Source organism: Notechis scutatus, chromosome 8 (assembly GCF_049901735.1).
Source record: "Notechis scutatus isolate UNSWTSFEM ecotype Mainland chromosome 8, rNotScu1.2, whole genome shotgun sequence".
In the NCBI taxonomy this organism is placed as follows: Eukaryota; Metazoa; Chordata; class Lepidosauria; order Squamata; family Elapidae; genus Notechis; species Notechis scutatus.
The window spans coordinates 14,882,797-14,906,644 of record NC_142016.1 but is presented as its reverse complement, the minus strand read 5'-3'; the positions used below and the strand labels follow the sequence as shown (position 1 = coordinate 14,906,644).

Here is a 23,848-nt window from a genome sequence, read left to right as displayed (position 1 = left end):
TTCCCTCCCTCCCTCCCTCCCTCCCTCCTTCCTTCCTTCCTTCCTTCCTTCCTTCCTTCCCTTCCTTCCTTCTTTCCTTCCTTGCTCTGCTTCCTAGGGCTGAGAGAAAGGTGTTGTTGACACAGGTAGCTTTACAACCAGGAGTAGCAATAGCAATAAAATTATGTACATTTACCATTGTACATAAATGGTGAGAAGGTGGAGAGGGTTGGTAGTTTTAAATTTCTGGGCACTTATATCTCGGAGGACCTCTCATGGACTATAAATGCTAAGATGCTTGTAAAGAAGGCACAGAAGAGGCTGTACTTCCTGAGAATGCTCAGAAAGATAAATCTATCTCAGTATCTACTTCTGTCCTACTACCGCAGCACCATTGAGAGTGTCCTGACATGCGGCACTCTTGCATGGTATGAGAGCAGCTCTGTAGTAGACAAAAAAGCTTTACAAAGAATCATTAAAACTGTCCAGAATATCATTGGGCTCCAGCTACCAGCCCTGGATGACCTCTTCGCATCTCCCTGTTTGAGGAAGTTGCACAACATTCTCAGAGATTCTTCCCATCCTGCTCACAATCTTTGTGAACTGTGGCCTTCTGGCAGAAGACACAGAACAATTAAAACTCGGACCACACATTTTCTGAATAGTTTTATCCCAGAGCTATAATTGCACTTAACAATGAACTTAAGGACCATCATCAGTGAGCTGTTGGACAGTATTACTTGGTCTGTTGTGTGGATGCTTGTGTGTTTTTAGGAGGCGGGGAATTTTGGCGGGTGGGGAGGTGTTTGGCGATTATCATGTGTGCGTGCATGTTAGGTCTGGTCTCTGGGTGTTATGTGAATTTTGTTGTATGTATACTGTGTATATACATACAATGACAATAAAGAATTCAGTTCAAGTCAATAGCACTTAAAGCTTCATAGTGCTTTGCAGTCTTCTCTGAGTAGTTTATAGAGTCAGCATATTGCTCTCAATAATCTGGGTTCTTGTTTTACCCACCTCAGAAGTATAGAAGGCTGAGTTAACCTTGAGCTGGTCAGGATTGAACTCCTGATAGTAGGCAGAATTAGCCTGCAATACTGCATTCCAACCACTGTGCCACCAGGACTCTTAGAATTGCATGTATAATTCACACAATCTCCCAGTTTTTAGCCGGATGCTTTCATCAGTACACCAAACTGCATCTCTGAACCACACACTCTTCCTTAAAATGAAAATTAAATTAAATTCCAGTCCTCCTCCTCTTTCAATTTGTACCAGATAAGTTCAAACTGCTCCTACAAACAGCTAGCCTTGATCCTATTTGGCAAAGCCCACTAAGAAAAAGGAAATCTATCTCAACTACAAGGGAATTTTCACAATCAAGTCGAAAGCAAAGTTATTTAGCAGGAGCTAGCAGATTGGAACTGCCAGGTTTTTAAAACCAGAAGATAAAATTAAATTCACACTGAACAAAGTTAACTACTACTTCAAAAAAATGTCCAGCGCTCTCTAAACTAAATTGATCTTGTTTAATTATCAAAGGCAAATGAAGTTCTAGTTGTTGATGCAAAGGAAACCTTCTGGTGCTTTCTAGTTTCACCTGTGGCAAGTATAATTATGGAGGCTACAATTTACTTGGGCTGACAGGCAGTAGATTACCAGCGCATTATTGCATTGAACCCGGCATGGAAGAATACAATGTGTCATGCCTTCACTTTGGGAAATGCAACCCAGAAAATAGTTGTGTTCTTATTGTAATCTCTCAAACAGAATCAGGGAAATTGGGGGGAGATGGTTAATCTGGTTTGCCAGATTGAAGTGAGGATTTGAGAGCAAAGGGGAGCACCAAGTCGGCCCTTCTGAGGTCACCGGAGGAAAACTGGAACAAGAAATACAACTAGGAATGAATTTTAATCACAAAAATGGGCTTATTCCAGGACTGAAGGTCGGTGCTCTCTGTTCTGCTTTGTGCATTGCATCCTAAATCACTTATCATTACTATGATAGAATGCATTCTTGCTGAGCTGCTGCCAGGCAAATTTAATATGCTCAGAAGATGACCTGTTTCCAGGTTTCCTCATTAACTAGATTCAGTAGTTTTGATGGGGGAAGTCCCAGATCCCTGATTAAGGTCTCCTTCTACTGAAAACTACAGTAAATACCTTGGAATGGTTACAAGGCAACTAGATCCCCGAGGCTCTTTTGTACTTCACTGGAAACAAGGTTGTCATTTAACATTTTTTCCAGAGTAAGGAGGGAGGGAGAGCAAATTACCACTGTGGTTGTCCCAAGGTTGAGCAATTACAATTGCTCAATAATTGCCTGAACCTTGCGACCTCTGTCTACAAGATAAAAAATGATTATCCATTCCCTGTACAATTAATATGGTGCTTAGGCTCAAATTAATCCGTCAAGAATGTCCATGTAAATAAAGGGGTACTCTACAATATTATTTGCTAAGACGATGACTTTGATGGAGTTTCTAAAAGCTATACAAGAAGGCTGAGATGGCATGAAACTGATCAACAGGAAAGGTTAATGTGTTAAAATGTGTGTAAGAAGAGCTGGGCCCTCACCGGATTATCCACCATCTTGGGATGTATACAAGAGAACAAAATGGTCTTAAACACGTGGGAAAGGCTTAACACACCTGAAACAGCAAGAAAGAAGAACAAAAGGCAAGAAGGAAGAAGGAAGAGCAGAAGCACGTAACCTAGGAAGTTTGTCAGTAAACTAGGATTTTCAAGATTAACTAGTTTAACTCCTAGTCTCTATGGACCCAGCCGTGCATTTTTCTTGGGAGTAATTATGATAGTGCTGAATTCTTCTAGGAATGTTTTCTTGAAGTCTCAGATTAGTTTAGTTTACTTTATTGTCACTGTACCTTGTACAATGAAATTAAATACCATATTAAATACTTCAGTGTACATTATGACTATGAAAATAAACACAAACACACATCCTTCACATTCTATACATTGAATTGAAAACCCCTGATATTGCATGAATATTGCACTACACAGTAGAATTCAATAGAGTTGCTGCCCTGGGATAGAAACTGTTTTTCAGGCTATTTGTCCTTGTTTTTATTATCCTGTACCGTCTGCCAGATGGTAATAGTTAAAAAAAAAAAGGGTGTCCAGGATAAGATGGATCTTTGAGAATGTTTTGAACTTTCTTAAGGCAGCAGGAACTATAAAGCTCTTCCAAAGAGGGGAGAGGGCAGCCAATGATCCTCTGGGCAATGACATTAACCCTCTGGAGCACTGTCCTATCTGCCACTGTGCAATTGGCAAACCATACACAGTTGCAGTAAGTTAAGATACTATCTAATAGTTTACAGCCCTGGAATTTTCTAATGGTCTCTTAGTGGTCTGCTACCCAAATATTATCCAGATCTGACCTACTTAGCTTCCGATTCCAGGTAAGTCTACCGCATTTTTACCGTGTTTACTGAGATACCCTGGTAAATGGACAGTCAATGACTAGCTAAATTTACTATGGAAGTCATTTTTCTGTGAACAGCAAAAGCTCTCATGATCGCCCTTTTATAAGAATAGAGAGACAGCCGTCTTTCAAAACTCCAAACATGTTCACTGAACCAAGAACCGTTTGCCTATTTTACATTAAGCCTTCCCTCCTTGCAAACTTTTACATTACAGCTTTGGCTCTTGCCATTCCTTCAGGGGAAAGGGGTTTTGTCAAGGCAGCTCGCCCACAATTGAATGATCCCTGTCTGGAGAAAGAACATGACTGATGCAAGATCTCCAAGCAACGGTTTGAATGCAGAAAAACCTGTTCCTTTGACATCGCATCCATGTCTTTTGATTCCGGTTGCAAAACCAGCCTTATCAAAAGTGTATAGATTCAATACGTCAAAGGTAGGAAATAAAATAGACTGAATAAAAGTTAAAAACTGAATTCAAAGTAAAAAGGTAAGAAGGATGGCCACCCACTGACTACATTCAGCAATGGACAATCGGTCGTCTTTGAAGATCACAATTTAGCACAAAAACACAGCAAATCTTATAGGTGTGATGGATACGTTTCTCTGCTAACAGCTAACACACATAAAAGTCACCAAGTATACCTTGAAAGCTCAATTAGAAGATGGACCATAAGAGCAGTCCTCTGTCTATTTTTAGCCCCATAGAAAAAAGTGGATTATGGACTCTCCTCAATCAAACACACTAGGGCAGCTGGTAATCTCTCAGCTTGGTTGTGTCCTTGCAGATGTTTCATTACCAAACTAGGTAACACCATCAATGCATTGATTACAGGAACTGGGCATGGCTAGTCTAGTGAAGAGAAGGACCAGGGGAGACATGATAGCTATGTTCCAATACTTGAAGGCCTGCCACAGAGAGGAAGGGGTCAAGCTATTTTCCAAAGCACCTGAAGGCCAGACAAGGAATAATGGATGGAAACTGAACAAGGAGAGATTTAACCTGGAAATAAGGAGAAACTTTCTGACAGTGAGAACCATCAACCACAGCTGGCCTTTGGAAGTTGTGGGAGCGTCATCACTTGAGACTTTCAAGAAGAGATTGGACTCCCATCTGTCAGAAATGGTGTAGGGTCTCTGCTTGGGCAGGGGGTTGGACTAGATGATCTACAAGGTCCCTTCCAACTCTGAATATCTATTATCTGTTAACTAGTTTGGCAATGAAATGTCTGCAAGAAGACAAGCTCAGAGACCACAAAGGACTCTGCAGTTGAACTCTGAATTACAAATATTCTCTTCTAATCAGTAGACAAGGGCAGATACAACCATTCACTGGTATGTTTTGGAAACACACACATCCCTTCCATTACTATCAGCAACACATCAAAACAAGCTAATGAAAGTAGGCTTATCAACTTCTGAGACCCTAGAAGGAAAAAGATGGAATCTGAGAACTGGCTGCATTACAGTACCTATCCAATCTACGTACACAATCCATTTCTCTAGCTTTGCTAAATCCCAGATATGCTAAGCAACTAGGGAAGAGATCAAATCTCACCAATGCAAGAAACCACCCATATGAACAGAAAAATAAGCATGGCTAGGTTTCCTGCTAAAAAATATTAATTTAAGGGGATAAAAAATAACTCTATAATCTAGGCTGTAGACTCCAAGAGACGTGTTCTGCTTCCAAGTTAAGTATGGTGTTTGCAACACATTTTGGGAAAGAATAGAACATTCAAAGAACTATTTTGACAATCTCTAGGTTCTTTTCTAAACATCACCCCACATAGCAACAGCAGTAAGCCCGTGGCATTAAAAACTTTTAGCACTGAAGCAATATGGAAGTCACCAATTCCATGATCAAATTTCAGCTTGGCCGAGGCAGTGTTTTCAGCATTATTCATTAGATATGGCAATTGTGCATTCCACAATCCTGAGGCATGAAAAAGTTTTCCCAATATTTATAATAATCCCCTTGGTTCTATTGCCTGTCTGTTAATCTGCCACCTGTGTTTAATCGGTCCCTTGGCAAAAACTCTATCCTTAATTTTAGACTAGTTTGTATTCAACATATCTTCTGTACAATAGAAAACCAGAGCCCTTAACATTCTCCTCAATTAAATTATGACTGTGAAATCAAAAAAAGCTAAATTAGAGAGTGGTTGGCCTACTAGACAATGTGGGTGATAATATGTCTGATCTGTAATTAAAGAATGTAGGTATGTATGTCTCTGGTGTGTTAAACAATGATGGGTCTTACAAGCAGCCTTGCTTGGCATCTTTTCAATTAGGGATCCTGTCTGACAGCTATCCTTGACTATTACATTCAATATCAACAAACAAATTATGTATTAATAGAAAGAGGCATTATCAACATCTGTCTCCTGTAATTTCTCTCTTTTGAGAATGGATGAAATGCTGACTCAAAATCTACGAAGACGAAAAATACAGGTGTTGTTTTTTTAGAAGGGAGATCTACTTTTTTCACTAGATGGCTTAGAACCAAACTCTGACTTGAGTGTTAACAATCTTATTTGTCTATTAAGATGTTTTTCTGTTATACTTGTAGTTTATCTATGTACACTAGGCATATAATGTTCCTTACTATACTAAGTAAACTAATGGTATACTATACTAAGTAAACTAATGGTATGAGCCAAGGCGGTGCAGTGGTTAGAGTGCAGTACTGCGGGCTACTTCTGCTGCCTGGCGGCTGCCTGCAATTTGACAGTTCGAATCTCTCCAGGCTCAAGGCTAACTCACACTTCCATTCTTCCGAGATGGGTAAAATGAGGACCCAGATTGTTGGGGGCAAGAGGCTGACTCTGTAAAACTACTTAGAGAGGGCTGGAAAGCACTGTGAAGCATATATAAGTGCCTGCAGGATTGCTATAGGAGTCAAGCCATAATCAGGGGTTTTGCCTGTTCTTTATAAGCAGTGTTTCTCAACCTCAGCAACTTTAAGATATATAGACTTCAGTTCCCAGAATTTACTACTCATGCAGAATCTTGCTAGTCTGATAGTATATATGCCCCACCCATTGCTTTTACAGCCCAAGAAACTAGGGAGGGTCTCTTCTGAGCTACCTATCCCACCCACATTCCTGCTGCAGGCTAAACTGCTTTTTATCTGACTGCTCCCTTGGTTACATCACTTCACTCTTCTCCCGAGGTCATTCTCATATACCAGGGGTGTCAAACTCAAGGCCCGTGGGCGGACCCAGCCTGCGGGATGCTTAGATCTGGCCACCCTGGAAACAGTGAAGGACCGGCCTGCAGCGCTTCTGCCAGCGAAACCGGAGCTTGGGAGAACGCACACAGACCTCCCGAGCTCCGTTTTTACTAGCAGAGGGTTGCAGGAGGCTGTCGCAGCCAAAAACGGAGCTCCTGAGCCCATTTTCATTGGCCGAGCACTCAGGCCACCACAGGCGTCCCCGAGATGAGTAACGTCGAACTGGCCACACCCACCCCAATCCCTGAGGTCAAACATAACCCTGATGTGGCCCTCAATGAAATCGAGTTTGACACCGCTGCCATATACCTTTTATCTTCAAATTGCTAAGATTGCTAAACACTGGTTTAGAGGCCCCAACTCGCAGTTGTATTTATGATTATATATTCAATTATAAAATAAATTATATATCCTTATATTCAAACTCCTAATTCTCTACCAAACTAATGCTTTAAAAAAAAAAGAGGTTAATTACCCACTGCCAAGCATATTTCAGGGCTTCTTTTAAATCATTTTTAAAACTAGTGTTTTTGAATAAAATTAGAGAAGGGAGAAGATGAAAGTCCTGATGTAGTATGTTATTATGTGCTGCCTAGAGTCATATAGGAGATAGTTCATATAAGACCTATAAATAAATTAAATAAATGTCCAAATATTAACATGGATAAAATAAAACACATTTACAGACAGAGGGTTATCCCTGCAAATCTTACCCTTTCCAGGGCGAATGTCCTCACCACGTATTCTGCCAGAGTCTCCGATTTCACCTGGGTAATTTTAATGTCTCCGTACATCTCTGAGTCATCTGGCCAATATTTGGCACACTTAACCTGCATGCAACAACAAAACAGATTATGGTTAAGCCTGTTGTGGAGGAGGTAAGCATCATCGGAAGCCACTGGTGAAAAGGAACCCGAGAATCATCACTTACCCTTCCCACTTCTACCAGTTTTGTTATCATCACTATGCTGGAACAGTGTTCCTGCCACACCATCCGCCAAAAATCATAGACCATCTCCTGTTTGGGGCCTAGAGCACAGAGGAAGAATCCAAAAAAAAAAAAAAAGGTTGCAACAGAGATAAAGAAAGTCTGGGACCTATTTAAATACCATGGCTATTTTAGCAAAAGCACTTAGACTTATATCTTCATCATCTTTTAACGGCTCCATAATTAATAATAAACTCCATCCTTGCAGGGTGGAGTCTGAGTAACTGAATGAAGCTAGCAGAGTGTTTTAATGGCCAGATGCCCTTCCTGTCACCAATGCAGAGTTTTGTTCAGCAGATATATATGCTCATTGTGCCCAGAGAGAGAAATATCTGCCTCTACCTAGGATCGAACTCACAGACTCCTGATTGTGAGGCAAGAGCTCCACCTCTAGGCCGCAGCACAACTCCAGCATTTAGACTTATATACCACCCCAAAGTGCTTTACAGCACTCTCTGAGCAGTTTACACATGTTAGCATATTGCCCTCAACAATCTGGGTCCTAATTTTACCGACCACAGAAGGATGAAAGACTGAGTCAACCTTGAGATGGCCAGGATCGAACCCCTGACTGTGGGCAAAGTTTGCCTGCAATACTACATTCTAACCACTGTGCTACCATGGCTATTTTACTCAACATATAATCTCAATTAAGTTTTGGATATTTTGTAATGCACTGAGGAAGCTTGAAGATGAAATATTTTGGGCACATTTAGTATACAGCGCATCTTCTTGTGCTGTCTCATTTCCATGTATGCAGAAAAATGGGCAAGGGTTAAAAGAAGAAAGCATGCTAAAAAGCCATATGCAGGTAGTAGGTATGAAGGTCTTACCTTGTGTGGCTATGAAATGGTTAGATCTTTGGTAACCCTGGAAATAAAAAAAATATGCATTATAGGAAGGAAAGAAGGAAGGAAGGAAGGAAGGAAGGAAGGAAGGAAGGAAGGAAGGAAGGAAGGAAGGAAGGAAGGAAGGAAGGAAGGAAGGAAGGAAGGAAGGAAGGAAGGAAGGAAGGAAGATTTTATCCATTTCTATATGCTCTAAGGTTTGCTACTCTGAAAGCTGAAGCCTCTTGCTTTCTTCCTGCAACAGTTATTCCAAAATCTACACACTTTTAAGGTGTACAGCCAGGGAAGATAATGTTCCATTTGATTTCTGTTTAAGTAATATACCTCAACCAAAACATCTTCCAAACCCTAAGCACCATTCGTAGCCTCCACATCCCACCGCAGAACGGGTATTTCCAAACAGCTTCCCCAATGTACACTTTTCATAATTGTTTGTGCTGTTCCCATCCAATATGTATCCACTAGCAGTTCCTTTGCAACCATCTGTCTTTCTCTTTTGTACAGAGGTAGACCCTTCCTCCTCCTCACATCACAGTGATAGCCAAGAGCTATTTAACACAGCCAGAATGGGTTGCTCTGAGGTCCAATAAACACCTCATCAACTTCACCCCAGAAAAGCTGGAAGGAAATGCATGTTGCTGTTAGGAAAGCAACGTGGACATCTTTCTTATGGCAGCATTTTCCAGGCTGAGGAGGGTAACCAGAGGTTCTAGAGCCTCTATAAGAAACCACCCTGAAAATCCTGGGCATAAATCTTCCCTCCCAGAGCTTCTACTACTAAGTAACAACTTGCAATGTGATAAGAGGGAGAAATGATTAAATATACAGTCAAAATGTAATTGTGTTAGCTATGTGGAAAGGAGCAACATCAAATCTTTTATTTTATTTTTATTTTATCAAATTAGATTCTGCCCATCTCACTCATAACGTATATAATGATTATTCTGGATCGACTCACTACTTTAATGAATGGGACTGCTACTCTGTCATGCCAAATGCAATCTCTGATCCATAGATGCATATCCCTGTCCTAACAAGCACGGAAATATTTTCAAACACAAACTATGCATGCAGGTCTCTACTGAACACAGGGCTTCAACATATGATACTAAACCTGAAATCATCTCTAGGGAAAATGTACTCATCCATCCCAGAACACACAGGCCATTGGGATGAGCGACTAAAAGCAGAAGCAAATCACAGCTCAAGAACCCTGCATGTAGCACCATGACACAGAGAAGTCATGACAATTATTCCTCATTTTACAACCATTCCATTTAGCAACTGTTCAGAGTTACAATGTGTCAGAGTATATTCATGAACTGGAATAGAGCTTACTAACAAGGTCAGCCAATGAGAGCTGAATTGAGGGCTGAAACTTAAAGAGAGAATCTGGGTGTGGTTTATCTCTGTTCTGTGCTCAGCTCTAAAGTGAAAGAGAAACTAGCTTGCTTGCTGAAAACTAGAGTTCTGCTCTGAACCTATAACATGTCTGCTTCTGTTTGAGTTTGCTCCATGTTGGAGAAATCTACAACTGGTATTGTAAAATTTACTTTATGTGTTTATAAAGAAGTTAAATGAAGACTCAGCCATCTGTGTTTACTTTTCTGGTGCTGAATTTAGGCTGCAATACTCTGAACACAACAGTCCTGGAAAAAAGCGACTTATGACTGGTTCTCGCACATATGACCATCACAGCATTCTCCAGAGTCACATGATCAAAATTTGGACACTTGGCAACTGGCATGGATTTATGATGGTTGCAAAGCCCCAAGGTGATGTGATTCTATTTGCAACCTTCCCAGCTGGATTCCAGCAAGCAAAATCAATTGGGTGGGTGGGGGGTGGATTTGCTTAACAAGCTACACAATTAACTGAACTGCAGTGATCTGCTTAACGACTGTAGTTTAAAAAACGGTCATAAAATCAGGTGTGACTCACTTAACAGTGACCTTGCTTAGTAATAGAAATTCTGGTCCCAGTTGTGGTTGCAAGTCAAGGACTACCTCTATGCCCTGAGCAACCACTTCTTCTGAGCCAGAGATCTCCAAACTTGACAACTTTAATTTATGGACTAACTGGCTGAGGAATTCTGGGAGTTGAAGTCCACAAGTTTTAAAGTTACTAAGTTTGAGACTCTGGTTCTAAGCCATTTAATGCACGCACACAGCTAACTCCCAAGTGAGAAAAAGATGGAAAAGGGCCAATCAACAAGAGCATATCAAGAAGCGCTTTGACTCAATAGCAGAGCCTAAGATTTCCCATATGGCCTTCAATCTCCCATGTTCTACTGTCTTTGCTAAGATCTGGCCAAGACAAACAGCCAGATCTCCACCATTTGCTCTCAGTTGCTATGGAAAAGGAGATATCTTACTAGGAGGCAGAGGCAGGAGCAGAATAAAAGAAAGTGTTTGGCTAAATATTACGGAAGCTCCAAGCCAAAAGGGAGCATAGGGTGCCTACCATTTGGGGTTTATTATTTCTGAATCGCTAACATCAAGAGCACACAAACATTTTCATTAGTCAATATTAATACTAATTTTGCAAATTGTTACCTTTTAAATTTAGGAGTTTTCACAATCATGAACACCTTTAAGTGCACAATTACTTGGGCTTTTACAAAGTCCAAATGAGAGTGTAAGTGTTGTTGAAAGGCATTACAATGGGAACTATAAACATTTCAGTTTGAATGCCTGGTGCGATATTTGTGAAAGGTTGATACCACCTATACGGCATAAGAATTGAGGTTGTTAGTAATATATTGTGAGTAAAATGTATCCAAGTGGGTAAAACTAATCAGTCAATTATCCTTACATTACAAAGTATGGAAAAGAAGGAAGCAGAGCAGCGGCTTAGTTTTTCAAATATCTAGATTTAAGCTCAAGGAGACATATCATGCAAATAGACACAACACAATACAATACAATGTCCCATGTTGTAGGCAGTGAAGACAAATAGCAGCAAGAGCATGTAGACATAAACCAACCGTCGCATTTTACAGGACTCTCTGGGTGGTTTACAATGTAAGCATTATTTGCATATTCCCCCCCAAAATCTGGGGGGGGGGGATATGTCAGTAATAATTTTATTGACAATGGAAGGATGGAAGGCTAAATTAACTTCGAGTCCTATCAGGATCAAACTGCAGGCTGTGGGCAGAGTTTACCTGCAATACTGCACTTTAACCACTACATCACCAGGACAAAATTGTCCCAAATTTAGCACCTGGATTTCCTTGGATTTACCTGGATTTACTAACTAAAGGTTAGGAATTGCCCAATGGACTTAACTCCACCTGGCAGTTGCAAAAAGTCCTGATGTCTCTGTGAACTCATTATAGGACAGCTGGAACAGATGTTGTAAGGTGAAATTCAGTAACATCTGGAAGACTAGAACCTCACTATTTTAATTATACACCTCTTCTGAGTGAGCTGCATTGGGTACTGGTTTGTTTCCGGGGCCAATTAAAGTTATGACCTTTAAAGCCCAATGTGGCAGGGGACCAGATTACCTGTGGAGCCATCTTTGTTCATTTACATCACCCCATCCCACCCAGTCAGGCAGGTAGAGTATGCTACATCAGTTCTATTTGGTTAACCTACATTTAGGGTTAAAGGTAAAGGTTCCCCTTGCACATCCATGCTAGTCATTTCTGGCTCTAGGGGGCAGTGCTCATCTCTATTACAAAGCTGAAGAGCCAGTACTGTCCAAAGATGTCTCCGTAGTCATGTGGCCGGCATGACTAAATGCCAAAGGTGCATGGAACGCTGTTACCTTCGCACCAAAATTGTCCCTATTTTTCTACTTGCATTTTTTTACATGCTTTCGAACTGCTAGGTTGGCAAAAGCTGGGACAAGTAACAGGAGCTCACTCCATTACACAGCGCTAGGGATTTGAACCGCCGAACTGCCGATCTTTCTGATTGACAAGCTCAGCGTCTTAGCCACTGAGCCGCTGAGTCCCTACATTTAGGGTTAGTCATGTGCATAAACTGAGTACAACTTTACCCCAATCGTCCTTTGAAATAAATGTCTATGTGTGATGAATGAATTGTAATAGGGGAAAATACAGACTTTTTTCTCCCCTTTCTAACAGTGTTTCAGGTGGCATATGATTGCATTATCACCTGCTTTATTTTTGAGCTCAGTGGGATGAGACCATATTTCTGGAGAAATCCAGTGTCCTTGCTTTTCTCTCTCTGCATGTTCCAGATCTTGTTCTGCATTACAGACTCCTGGATCCTGATCTCTTACTCTCTGACTTCCAACTACAGACTATAGTAAGACAACGGGACCTAGAGGAAGATCCCTGAAATGGATCATGAAAAGGGATCAGCTTAAAGCAATAACTTTGAAAACGAGAAAGAAAGCTGCTTAAATTGCTTGCTTCCTTGTTTGTATCACTCTGCGATAGATGAAATAAAAACTACAGAGTGTCCCGACGTGTTTGTCACTCAAGAACCCAACTTCCTACTTCTCATCTATCAGTAAATTATTTTTGCCACCTTCTTCATCCATAATGCCTGGTTGGTCTTAAACCCAAGCGTCTCTTAGTGCTAGAATTTTGTTCAGGCAATTGTCCCTTTCAACAAGGGACACCCATGTCTGCACAACGGTGCCAGACATTTTGAAAAGAGACCCACCAAGTAACAAGACAGACTTCTAAGGACCTGCTGTTTCAGAGCAGAGAACATAAAACCCACCACCAAAAACAGCCAGGATGTATCTGTTGTGGTGGGGTAAGATGAGGTAGGAAAATCCCTTCCCTCCAAAATGAACAATTATGGAATCTTGATTGGAGGAGAAATGGGAAAGAAGAGAAGGACAAGACATATACTTACTTCTCGGTTTATCCGAATCTTAGCAAGCCCACAGGTTTGAGAGAAAAAGAAATCAGAGACAGACAGATTAGTGAGACAAGAGCAAAGGAAGAATAGACCCATTAGTAAAGGGGGTGCATTAAAGAGCAACACTGATGGGTGGAGAAGGAGCAGCAGCAACAGGAAAGAATGATGGGTTTACTGAATTTTCTTTCGTTGAACTTTCTCATTCAGAAACATTTAAAATGTAGTTTTGAATGTTGTCCCCTTTTGACTATTTGCATTTTGAGTCTGAAATGTGAACGCTCAATGTGACCTTTGGAAACTGAGAACTTCTAAAATATCATCCCTCTTTGATGTCAGCAAACAGGATTTAACACTTGTTTAACAAAACACTATCAAAGAGTAGAAAGGATTGCATCAAGGTAATCAAATGTTTATGATACATTAATTAACAAAATCAAATAACAATGTAAAGTTTATATATTGAACCCAAATGTTATTATATGTCAATTACAGATACCCAAATATTGACAACACCTTCCAATATCCATGGACTTTCCAATATTTTGGACAAGTGATGGCTTTCATCAATCATTTTTTTCCCTTATTCTAGCGACAGCTTTATTTCCAAAATCAAATAATTTCTAACGTTAATTCTGGGACACAGGGATTCCATCCATGTGCTTCTGTGACTTGATGTGGTTGTTCATATTATTTCAGTAAAGTGTTTTTTTTTAATTATTTTCATCAGGAAGAACATTGGGGGATGTTCAAGCTAATCTAAGAGTTGCTTCGGAAAACAAGCTCAATGCTTGAGACACATGACCGGTTTAGTTATATACTGCATATACTTTTAGTCTTCTGATTTATTCCTGCCCTATACGATTTAATTCTTGTGCAAATGAACAAAAGAGGATTCCAAAAGTGAACAGGAATAGATAAGAGCATGAAAAGGAGGAACGAGGAGGAAAATGAGAATTTCTAAGGATGCATACAGGGGTGGACTTCAAACATTTTAGCAACGGGTTCTCTGCTCGGTTGCTGGGTGGGCATGGCCATGGTGTGGCCTAGTTGGCCTCCTGCACCATGGCAGTGGGAGGGGGCGTTTTGGCCCTCCTCGAGCTCCGGAGGCTTTCTTCGAGCCTCCGGGAGGGTGAAAATGGCATCCCCGGGCTCAGGAGGCTCTTTGGAAGCTGGAAACGGGCCTGTTTCCAGCCTTCCCGAACTGCCAGGAGGCCCATTTTTCATCCTCCCTGAGCCTCCATGTGCGCCCTCCAGATATCTATATCCAAAACGGACCATGTGGGGACTCCTGGGAGAGGTAGGGCAGGGTGGGTGGAGCTAGCCAGGAGTGGGATTTGGGGGTTCTCCGAACTGCAGAGAATCTTAGGGTTCTCCCGAACCCCTGCGAACCCCCAGCAGCCCACCCCTGAATGCATATATAAAACAGAGACTTATATGACAGAAGAGATACGAAATTCTGCATTACACAACCAAATAGGTTTCTATGGCAAAAAATGTATAACAAAAGCAAGAGAAGCTGACATACTTACATCAATGTAGTTGGCATTGATATAGTCAGAGTTGGGATCACCAAGAAGTGGGTGGAGTTTAACCCGGTGTCGGTCATCTGGAAACAAAACCAGATGTGACTGTTAGGGCAGAACAGGTAGAAGGGCATCGAGACCCCTTTATATACTCACATATCAAATTCAAAATGGTTCCTCCTTCCTCCCTTCAGTAAATTTCCAGAAATTCTAGTTTGGCAGAGAGATGGGATTCATAGACTCCAGCAGTGAAGTTCACTTTCTATATTTTCTAGTAGGATTTGTGAATGTTGGCTTGCCACTCCACAGTTCTTCCAAAAATGCACAGTGGAAAATTACAAAAATACTCTAATCTGACTTGCAGTCTCGCACTTTGTCACTTGCTAATCCATGCAATTTGATGTAGAAATCCCTTTTAATTATATTTCTTTATTAGATTGATATCTGTCAGGCTTCAAAAAAAAAACCAAGAAAGGCACACACTGTTACTTTGAAACTGTGTCCTTTATTGTTCCTCAAGTGTAGGCAGGCAGATATCTTGCCAAATTAAAGCAACTATTTCCGCCTTTAAAGATATGCTCTGAGAACTTGGGAAGGAGCTAACTTGACCCAAATTATCTAAATTTGATCTTGTGGAATGCAAACCCCTCCCTTCCTGGGAATCCAGACTACATTCCACCACAAATATTCTCCCAGGACACAACTCTCGGCGGCTTCCATTCCAAGGTGCTTTTCCGGGAGGCAACTGGACTTTCTTGCTTTTTCTTTTGAAGACGTTTTGCTTCTCATCCAAGAAGCTTCTTCAGCTCAGACAGGATAGAGGGGAATGGAAGGACTATCTTTTCAGAGTTGAAGAAGCTTCTTGGATGAGAAACATAACGTCTTCAAAAGAAAAAGCAAGAAAGTCCAGTTGCCTCCTGAAAAAGCACCTTTGGAACAACCATGACCTGGATGACTAAGAGTCTCTACAGACTTGGCTTCCATCTTATAAAAGCTTAGGTAGCAAGTAAAAACATGTTATCTTACTTGACTTTTGGGCTATAATCTGGATCTAGGGTTACATACTTCATTTTTATTGAGTTGTATATCATCATGGGTTTCATCATCATCATCATCATCCACACGCAATAGTCCTTCTCTTAGCACTGAGCATATTTTGAGAGAGACCTTAATATTTATGCAGAATTTGAGGAATCTTCCCAGCCAACTGATGGCTTCTTGTTTTTGAACGGTGCCACATTTGGCAACATAAGGATCTCCAGTTGGAGGAGGGTTGTATCAGTCACTGAACCTGCAAATGCTAAGGACACAGCAGGATTCTTCTGAAGAAGCTTTCATAATGACCGCTCAGGCTTTGGAGGGAATGCCTCTTCTGAGCTACCAGTCATACTTGGACTCAGAGGAAGAGTAAGGATGACAACAGGATGTTTTTGCTTCTGCTCTCCTGTAATGTACCTTCCGTCAGATCTTACAGTTACACCGCCTTCAGCCAGCTTCTCTTTTCCTGAAGAATCTCTCTTTCTCCCGCCCACTAATGTGTTCTGCAAAATCCATATGCTTCACTGTTAGAGCAACACAAACTGAGATGCAATGCAGCATATGTCCCCAAGAATATATACTCCCAATCAGAGAGATTAGATATATGCCAGTCTGCACCATTACTGTGGCAGAGTAGAAGAGAAGAGCAGTGTCAAAATGAGATGTGCTGTTTTTTGTCCACACAGGAGAAAGACAAACACACTTGTGTTATTAGGTCAACTGCCAATGTGTTCCTTTTAGCCTTTCCTTCCAGAAAAGCTGGCTAGGGAATGGAGTAAAATTGGTGCTTGGCTTTGCCTAAGCTATTTTGAACAATTTTGCTCTCATTTTTTTTGCCTCTGTGATAACATGGAATTTCAATTTGGGAAACAGCAGATAGATAGCTATAATTAGGAGCAATGAAAATAGCCAGCGTGGCAAACAAAAAGCAGCTGCCGGAGGATATATTTTATAGCAGAAATTCACAATAAATTGCATTCATCCTTCCTGTCCCCAGAGAGAGAGGATATCCCTGGCTATTCATTTAACTATTTTTTTTTAAATGCATTAAATACCAAACACTATCATCATTTGATGACTCTCTTTGTCTTGCACAAGCTGAGTTATATCATACTAAGCCATAGTTTGCTTTAACCGAGTTGTATTATCCAAGGCACAGCAGCCTAACTTATAAATCATGGCTTAGAATGCATAATGATTAGGTTCAGGCAAGCTACTCTATGGTTTTTTTTTTTTTTTTGGGGGGGTGTTTTTTTTTGTTTTTTTGTGTTGTGGGGGTTGTGAAGCAGCAGTTAAAAGGTCTGGCCCAACTTCTGAAGCACCTGCACCCAATACCCCACAAAGAGCACGCCCTATTTAAAGGAGATCATAATGATGGCTTGTTACACAGTGGAATCTTATCATACTCCAGGCCAGCTCCTTTTCTCAAGAGATATTCTGCCTCATCCAGTAGTGAATCCCGATGTAGTTACCCAGTAATGAATTAAAACTCCAAATGAAATCAAGCCCTCAACCCTTGTTGGAATTAAGAAACCAGTATCATTTCAGCCCCATTCATTCTCCAGGTGTCATGCTATCCAAGTTATGTCTATTCAACACATTGAAATATCTCCAGCTACAAGACCCAGAGCAGGTATGTAGGTCAGAGAAGGCCATAACTAAATCTCTAACTCTTTGCTCCAATTTAGTGTTTTTCTGGATTTTTGCAGTTCACATACACTAGAGATAGTCTATCTCAAATTGCCCATGCATTTCTTATAACAAGACAGATGTGAAATGCAAATCTTTCCCTCTCCATTATTATTATTTCATAGAAATGCCTCCAGGACAGATGAGAAACACAGAACAATCGCTGGAGTAAAAAAGTTTATAGTTGAGGCTAGCCTTTATTTTCTTGCAGCATTCTAGCCTCCTTTTTTCATTCAAAATCCAGTGAAATAAAAGAAGAGGAGAAATGCAGAGGAGAGGCAAGTGTGTGCACATACTGAGGGCCCAGAATGCACTTATTCAGCTGGAATTTGGGAACAGAGCAAATATGAAGTGTGCATTATTGTTAATATCACTTCGTCTGTAAAAAAAAAATCAACTATCTACAGGTATTCCTTGACATATGATCACAATTGAGCCCAAAATTTCCATTCCTAAGGCAAAACAATTGTTAAGTGAGGTTTTGCCCCATTCTGTGACTATTCACACCACAGTTGTTAAGTGAATTATAGCAAATGTTACTTAGTAACATGGCTGTTAAATGAATCTGGCTTCTCCGTGAACTTTGCTTGTCAGAAGGTCGCAAAAGGTGATCATATGTCCACTGGACACTGCAACCATCATAAATACATGCCAGTTGCCTAGCAACGTGAATTTTGATCACGTGACCAGATGGGGAAAAAAAAAACCAGAGTTTAGAACCTTGGTAAGACCACACTTGGAGTATTGCATATAAAAAGATGTTCCCTATGTATCTTATGACTATCATTGTGTTGTACCTTATGATTCTTGACGAATGTATCTTTTCTTTTTATGTACATTGAGAGCACATGCACCAAGAGAAATTCCTTGTGTGTCTAATCACACTTGGCCAAAAAAAGAATTAATTAATTAATTAATTAATTCATGTTGAGACGTTGCAATGGTAAGTGTGAAAATGATCCTATGGGATTTTCAGAGCTGTTGTAGTTTTGAACGATCACTAAAGGAATGATTGTAAGTTGAGAACTACCTATACACCCTTTTGAACCCTTCTCCGGCTATTATTATTTCTAGATATCTAATGTGTTAAATTTATATTTACTGATGAAGAAATAAAGGGAGATTCGTATAGATCTATTTCAAGCTATTTAGCTTTCAGAGATCATTTCTATAGTATCCTACTAGAGAAATGCACTCAAACACTGGAGGCTTTCAAGAAGAGATTGGACTGCCATCTGTCAGAAATGGTGTAGAGTCTCCTGCTTGGGCAGGGGGTTGGACTAGATGACCTACAAGGTCCCTTCCAACTCTATTAATCTAAAAGAGATCTAAAAAGTGATCAGCCCACATCAGCTAGCCAAAGCGGAAGCAGTATACTCTGTCCCATATTTGGGTAGACCAGGTTGCCCTGATAGACCAGCCTCACAGGAAAACACTTAGATATCTAATGGTTCTTATCAAATCATTTGGAATTTCCATGATGTACATTTTTTTTTAATATGGTCCTTTCCTCTGACAACTGAGAAATAGGCACCCCATCCTATCCCAGTGTTCCACCTTCACTTTAATATTTTCACATGATTGTTTTTGCAAATGGAATCAATACCAGTTCAAAATCTACCTGCTGCAAATTTGACAGAGCAAGATCCGAGTAAAACCCAAACCAAATCCATATTGTGCAAACTCTGCAGAGTTTCAGGGCATTTCAACTCTCCTAGCATTAAAGGAAGGATTGTTGATTTTTTTCTTTGTTTCTTTCTTTTAGGGAAAGGTTTTTGTCTTAGACACTTACAGGTAGGCATGTGATCTTGTCTCCCTTTGGTCTTTTCTTTCTTCTTTGAAGCATCCCAGCCTTCAAAGAAACTCTAGGAGGAAGAGAAGACTGTTATGTGCATCAAGTACCCTTAGGAATAAGTACACAGCATTTCCATCGGCAATACACATAACAATGGTTTCTCTAGAGCAGGGGTCGCCAACCTTTTGGACCTCAGGGACCACCAAACTCATAATTTTAGATCCCAAGGACCACTAACTGGTTCTGTGGGCATGGCCTAATTTGTGGGTGTGGCTTGGTGGTCATGTGACTGGCTGAGCATGGCTTGTATGCAAATATTATAAATATTTATATAAATATTGAATTTTTTATAAAAAAAAGAGCAACTTTTACCCAAAATCAGGCAAAGCAGGCAGGCAGATTGAGTTGCTCACAGAATCACATATTAATTCAGAAATCTATCTATCTGCCATTGGCTAGCTCAGTCTGTCACATAAAATTTGCTTGCAAGCAAACTCACAAAATTAACTCACAACACACCATGTATGTAAATATTGAATTTTTTATATAAAAAAGCAACTTTTATCCAAAATCAGGCAAAGTAGGCAGATTGAGTTGCTCACAGAATCATTCAGTGATCTATCTATCTGCCATCGGCTAGCTCAGTCTCTCAAATTTGCTTGCCATGAGTCTGCACTGAATTGCTTGCAAGCAAACCTTCAGTCCTAAGGGAGGTTTGGCTGTGCTTAGCTAGAAAGCAAGAAATCCAACCATTTCCTGCTTCCTAGCAAATCTAAATCTCCCAGCACAGCAGAACAGATGATGGTTGGAAAAAGGAAAAATAGCAACTTAGCAGACAAGTTTGCTGGGTAAGGAGTGGGGGCGGGCGGGGAGGGTTCCCGTGGGCCATGTGGGCTGAGCAGCCTTGTGTTTCTACACAGCCTGGATTAATTGCTTTGGGGGGGGGGTGCTCTGGGGGGGGGTGAGATTTCTCTGCGGCCCACCAAAATTTTCTCATGGCCCACCAGTAGGCTGCGGCCCACCAGCTGGCGACCGCTGCTCTAGAGGCTAGCCCCACTACACTGATTCAAAACAGGTTACCGAGTGTAGATTTTATTTGATGGACTGATGCTTATATGCCTACATCCAGACTGCACAGCTTCAAAAGAGAGAGGGCTATAAGAACTAAAGTTGCAAGGGAGTTCTAATGTTAGACCAAATCTTTATACAGTGTATTATAGTAGCAGATGTTTCCCAATCTCAACACTGGGAAGAGAACAGCCCAATTTTTATAGAAGGGAAGGCGTGGAGTTTATAACCTTGGTAAGACCACACTTAGAGTATTGCATATAAAAAAGATGCTGAGCTTCTAGAAAGAGTGCGGAGAAGACAAAACAAAGATGATTAGGGGACTGGAGGCTAAAACATATGAAGAACAGTTGCAGGAACTGGGTATGTGTGGTTTAACGAAGAGAAGGACTAGGGGAGACATGGTAGCAGTGTTCCAATATCTCAGGGGCTACCACAAAGAAGAGGGAGTCAAGCTATTCTCCAAAGCACCTGAGGGGAGAACAAGAAGCAATGAATGGAAACTAATCAAGGAGAGAAGAACTAAGGACAAATTCCTGATAGTTAGAACAATGAATCAGTGGAATGGCTTGCCTTCAGAAGTTGTGGGTGCTCAATCACTGGAGGTTTTTAAGAAGAGATTGGGCAATCATTTGTCTGAAGTGGTGTAGGGTGTCCTGCCTAGGCAGGGGATTGGACTAGAAGACCTCCAAGGTCCCTTCCAACTCTGTTATTCTGCTATTTTTGTTATTTATTTCTACTGCAGACATTTATGAAGGGCTTCATTTTTTGTTTCTGCTTCTACTAGATCTCCTAAAGCTAACCCACAATATTTAAGTTAAGTTGGTTAAATGTCGCCACACTGCAGAAGGAATGGCACAAGACATAGCCACTGTATCAAAAATTGCTTGGAACTGATTTAATGGAAGAGAAGCTATCCAAAATTAATCGGGCCTTGCTAAATAGGAATTTTTTTTAAAAAAAGAGGAAAAAGCTCTATAAAATAAATAAGAATGAAACCAGTGTCCCGTTCTCTTCACATTGTCTGAACCACAGGAAAAATATGTTGCACACTAACAGGAAGTTGCAGTCATTACTGGCTATTCCCCTGGGTACCATTAAGAGAAAAACTTTGGGCCTTGTTCCATAGTCTCATAACCTGGAGGAATTAACAAAGGAACTGCGATGCTCCCAATTTATCCTTTCCACTATTTGAGCCTCTCTGGAGAAATTAAGATTTCAAGTACAACTAAACTTTAGCTCTCAGGTACATTCAAAGTCTTTTACTTGTTATATCAAAAGAAAGGAAAGTGTGCTTGAAGGGCAAATGGGGTTGGGGAAGAGAGACCAGGACATGGGATGCTTGATGAGTCCAGAGATGAGACTGGCTCCTGGGGCATCTTTTGCAGGATCCCCTTCAACCCTGGCATTGCTCTGGGATACCTCGCTGAATGAACCAGAGGACAGCAGAGAAATACATTTATCTGAAATTTAAATCATAGGGCACATAACAAGAAACTGTGTCAGGGAGAATTCACACCTCTGTTGTGACCTACTCGCACTTAGTTTAAATGTGTGGAATTTCAATCACTCTTTCACAACTTGACTTCTCCCTGGTGGCGCTGTATTTCTTTAACAGCACAACTACCGTAACAGTCAGGAATGATGGGAGTGTAGTGCAATCGCCTCTGCAGGGCTATCAGATCCTTATTACTGAACTACAGATTTACCACAATCCCTGAGTCTGTCTGTCTGTCTGTCTTCCTTCCTTCCTTCCTTCTTCCCTCCCTCCCTTCCTTCCCTCCCTCTCTCTTCCTCTTCTTTTCTTTTTTCTAATCACCAACTCAAAGTGGCAAACATGTCCAACATACTTCTATTTTCCCCAATGAGCTTTTGAGGTGAGTTGGGCTGAGAGAAAGTGCGTGACTGGCCCAAGATCACCCAGCTGGCTTTCATAGCTAAGACAGGACTAGAACTCCCTGTCACCCAGCTTCTAGCCTGGTGCCTTAACCTCTAGACCAAACTGGCTTTCTTCAGTAGCCAAAAGATAGACAAAAGAAACCTTTGTAGAAAATTGATGAAATGTGTCCACTCCCATCAACCAAAACATTGTCCATTCTTGGTCATTGTCACAACAAAGCTAGGCCCATTGTTTAATTGTCCACAAGGTAGAAGCAGAAACCAAACCCTTTAGAAATGTCTGCACCAGGTTTTAAATCTAGATTCCACACACACACCTCCATTTTCTCTTAAATTAAAATTGGGTTATTCACTTCCCAGTGTTGAGATTGGACTGGATTTCTGGGCTTTGGGATATCACCACCACCTATCCCTGCTATATAATGTTTGGATATACATTCCAGGTTTTTCTTTTTCTTTTATTTCATGAGCAGCTTCCATGGATGCTGGTGTGATATCATAGAAACACCTACTGCTGAAAATAATGTGTTTCATTCCCTGTTTCTTATTTCCAAGGGCTTTTCAAACAACTGGTCTGGGACATGCATAGCAGCAACCTTTCAAGGTGCCCCAATTGCTATATTTTAACCAGCCCAGGTTTGTCAGACAAGCCCAGACCAGTAATCCTGGAGAAAAAGGTCTCAAGCAGTTGGATATGAGTCAGTAATTTTCTGCAACCAAGAAATCCTGCAGAATACCATACTGTTTGTGACAACATCTTGAAATGGTGTAGCAGAAAAATGTTCTGTTTGGATACAGCAGAAGAAACAGCACTGGTGGTTTCAGGAGCATGAGATATTCTGGGCATCATGTCATGGTGGCTTTGGACTGCTTGTAGCTTTTCCAAGTCAGCAGTGGGAAACAGAATCCCACAAAAGGAAGATTTCTCCAGAAAAGGCAGATGAAAGAAAAAGAGGTTTCATCCAAGAGAGAATGTATTTATGTCATTAAACTCTTGCAAGCATGTCAGAAACCTTCTTTCACATTTTTCCACTCTGATCATTTTTATTCCATTGAATGGAAAAAGAGAGTGTTTTTTAAAATTTGTTTTTCCTAAGTTGAACCAAATTTCAACTACATTATCAGAGGTGGAATGCATGGGAAGTGAAGAGAGAGAAAGGGTGAGCTTTAGACCACTTTTGTGTCCTTTCTCACCTCATATTCTTGCTTGAAGCCATACCCTTCTGCTGTTTTCATTTGATTGATGTGCTGGAGAAGATCGGCCACTCGGACAGCAGGGTGAAGCTGCCCAGTGTGATAGGGGGAGCCTTTGCGTCCACACTGCCTTCGTGGGGACCCCCCTAAAAGACTGCTGGACTCATTGACAATGTTGGAACGTTGTTCACCTGGAAAGGAAAGAACACAACATCACAGAAACACAAAGCAATAGATTCTCAGAAGAACAGGAGAGTGGATAACAATTCATCTATTGAGTGATGAACTGATGGGTGA

The 23,848-nt window shown here is 40.9% G+C and overlaps 1 protein-coding gene across 4 annotated transcripts in view; it reads right to left on the bottom strand.

The window, feature by feature from the left end:
• PTPRU (protein tyrosine phosphatase receptor type U) overlaps positions 1 to 23,848 on the bottom strand; it is a 397,711-nt gene that overhangs the window by 46,221 nt on the left and 327,642 nt on the right. For 2 of the 4 annotated variants that reach the window (XM_087970795.1, XM_087970796.1), the window contains exons 16-22: positions 23,552 to 23,742; positions 19,388 to 19,460; positions 14,875 to 14,951; positions 13,340 to 13,357; positions 8,484 to 8,520; positions 7,594 to 7,691; positions 7,376 to 7,492 (exon numbers count right to left, since the gene is read on the bottom strand). In XM_087970795.1, the coding sequence (XP_087826921.1) occupies positions 7,376 to 7,492; positions 7,594 to 7,691; positions 8,484 to 8,520; positions 13,340 to 13,357; positions 14,875 to 14,951; positions 19,388 to 19,460; positions 23,552 to 23,742 (611 nt within the window). The remainder of the gene's footprint in view (positions 1 to 7,375; positions 7,493 to 7,593; positions 7,692 to 8,483; positions 8,521 to 13,339; positions 13,358 to 14,874; positions 14,952 to 19,387; positions 19,461 to 23,551; positions 23,743 to 23,848) is intronic. The other 2 variants (XM_026679426.2, XM_026679427.2) reach the window with 1 other exon arrangement.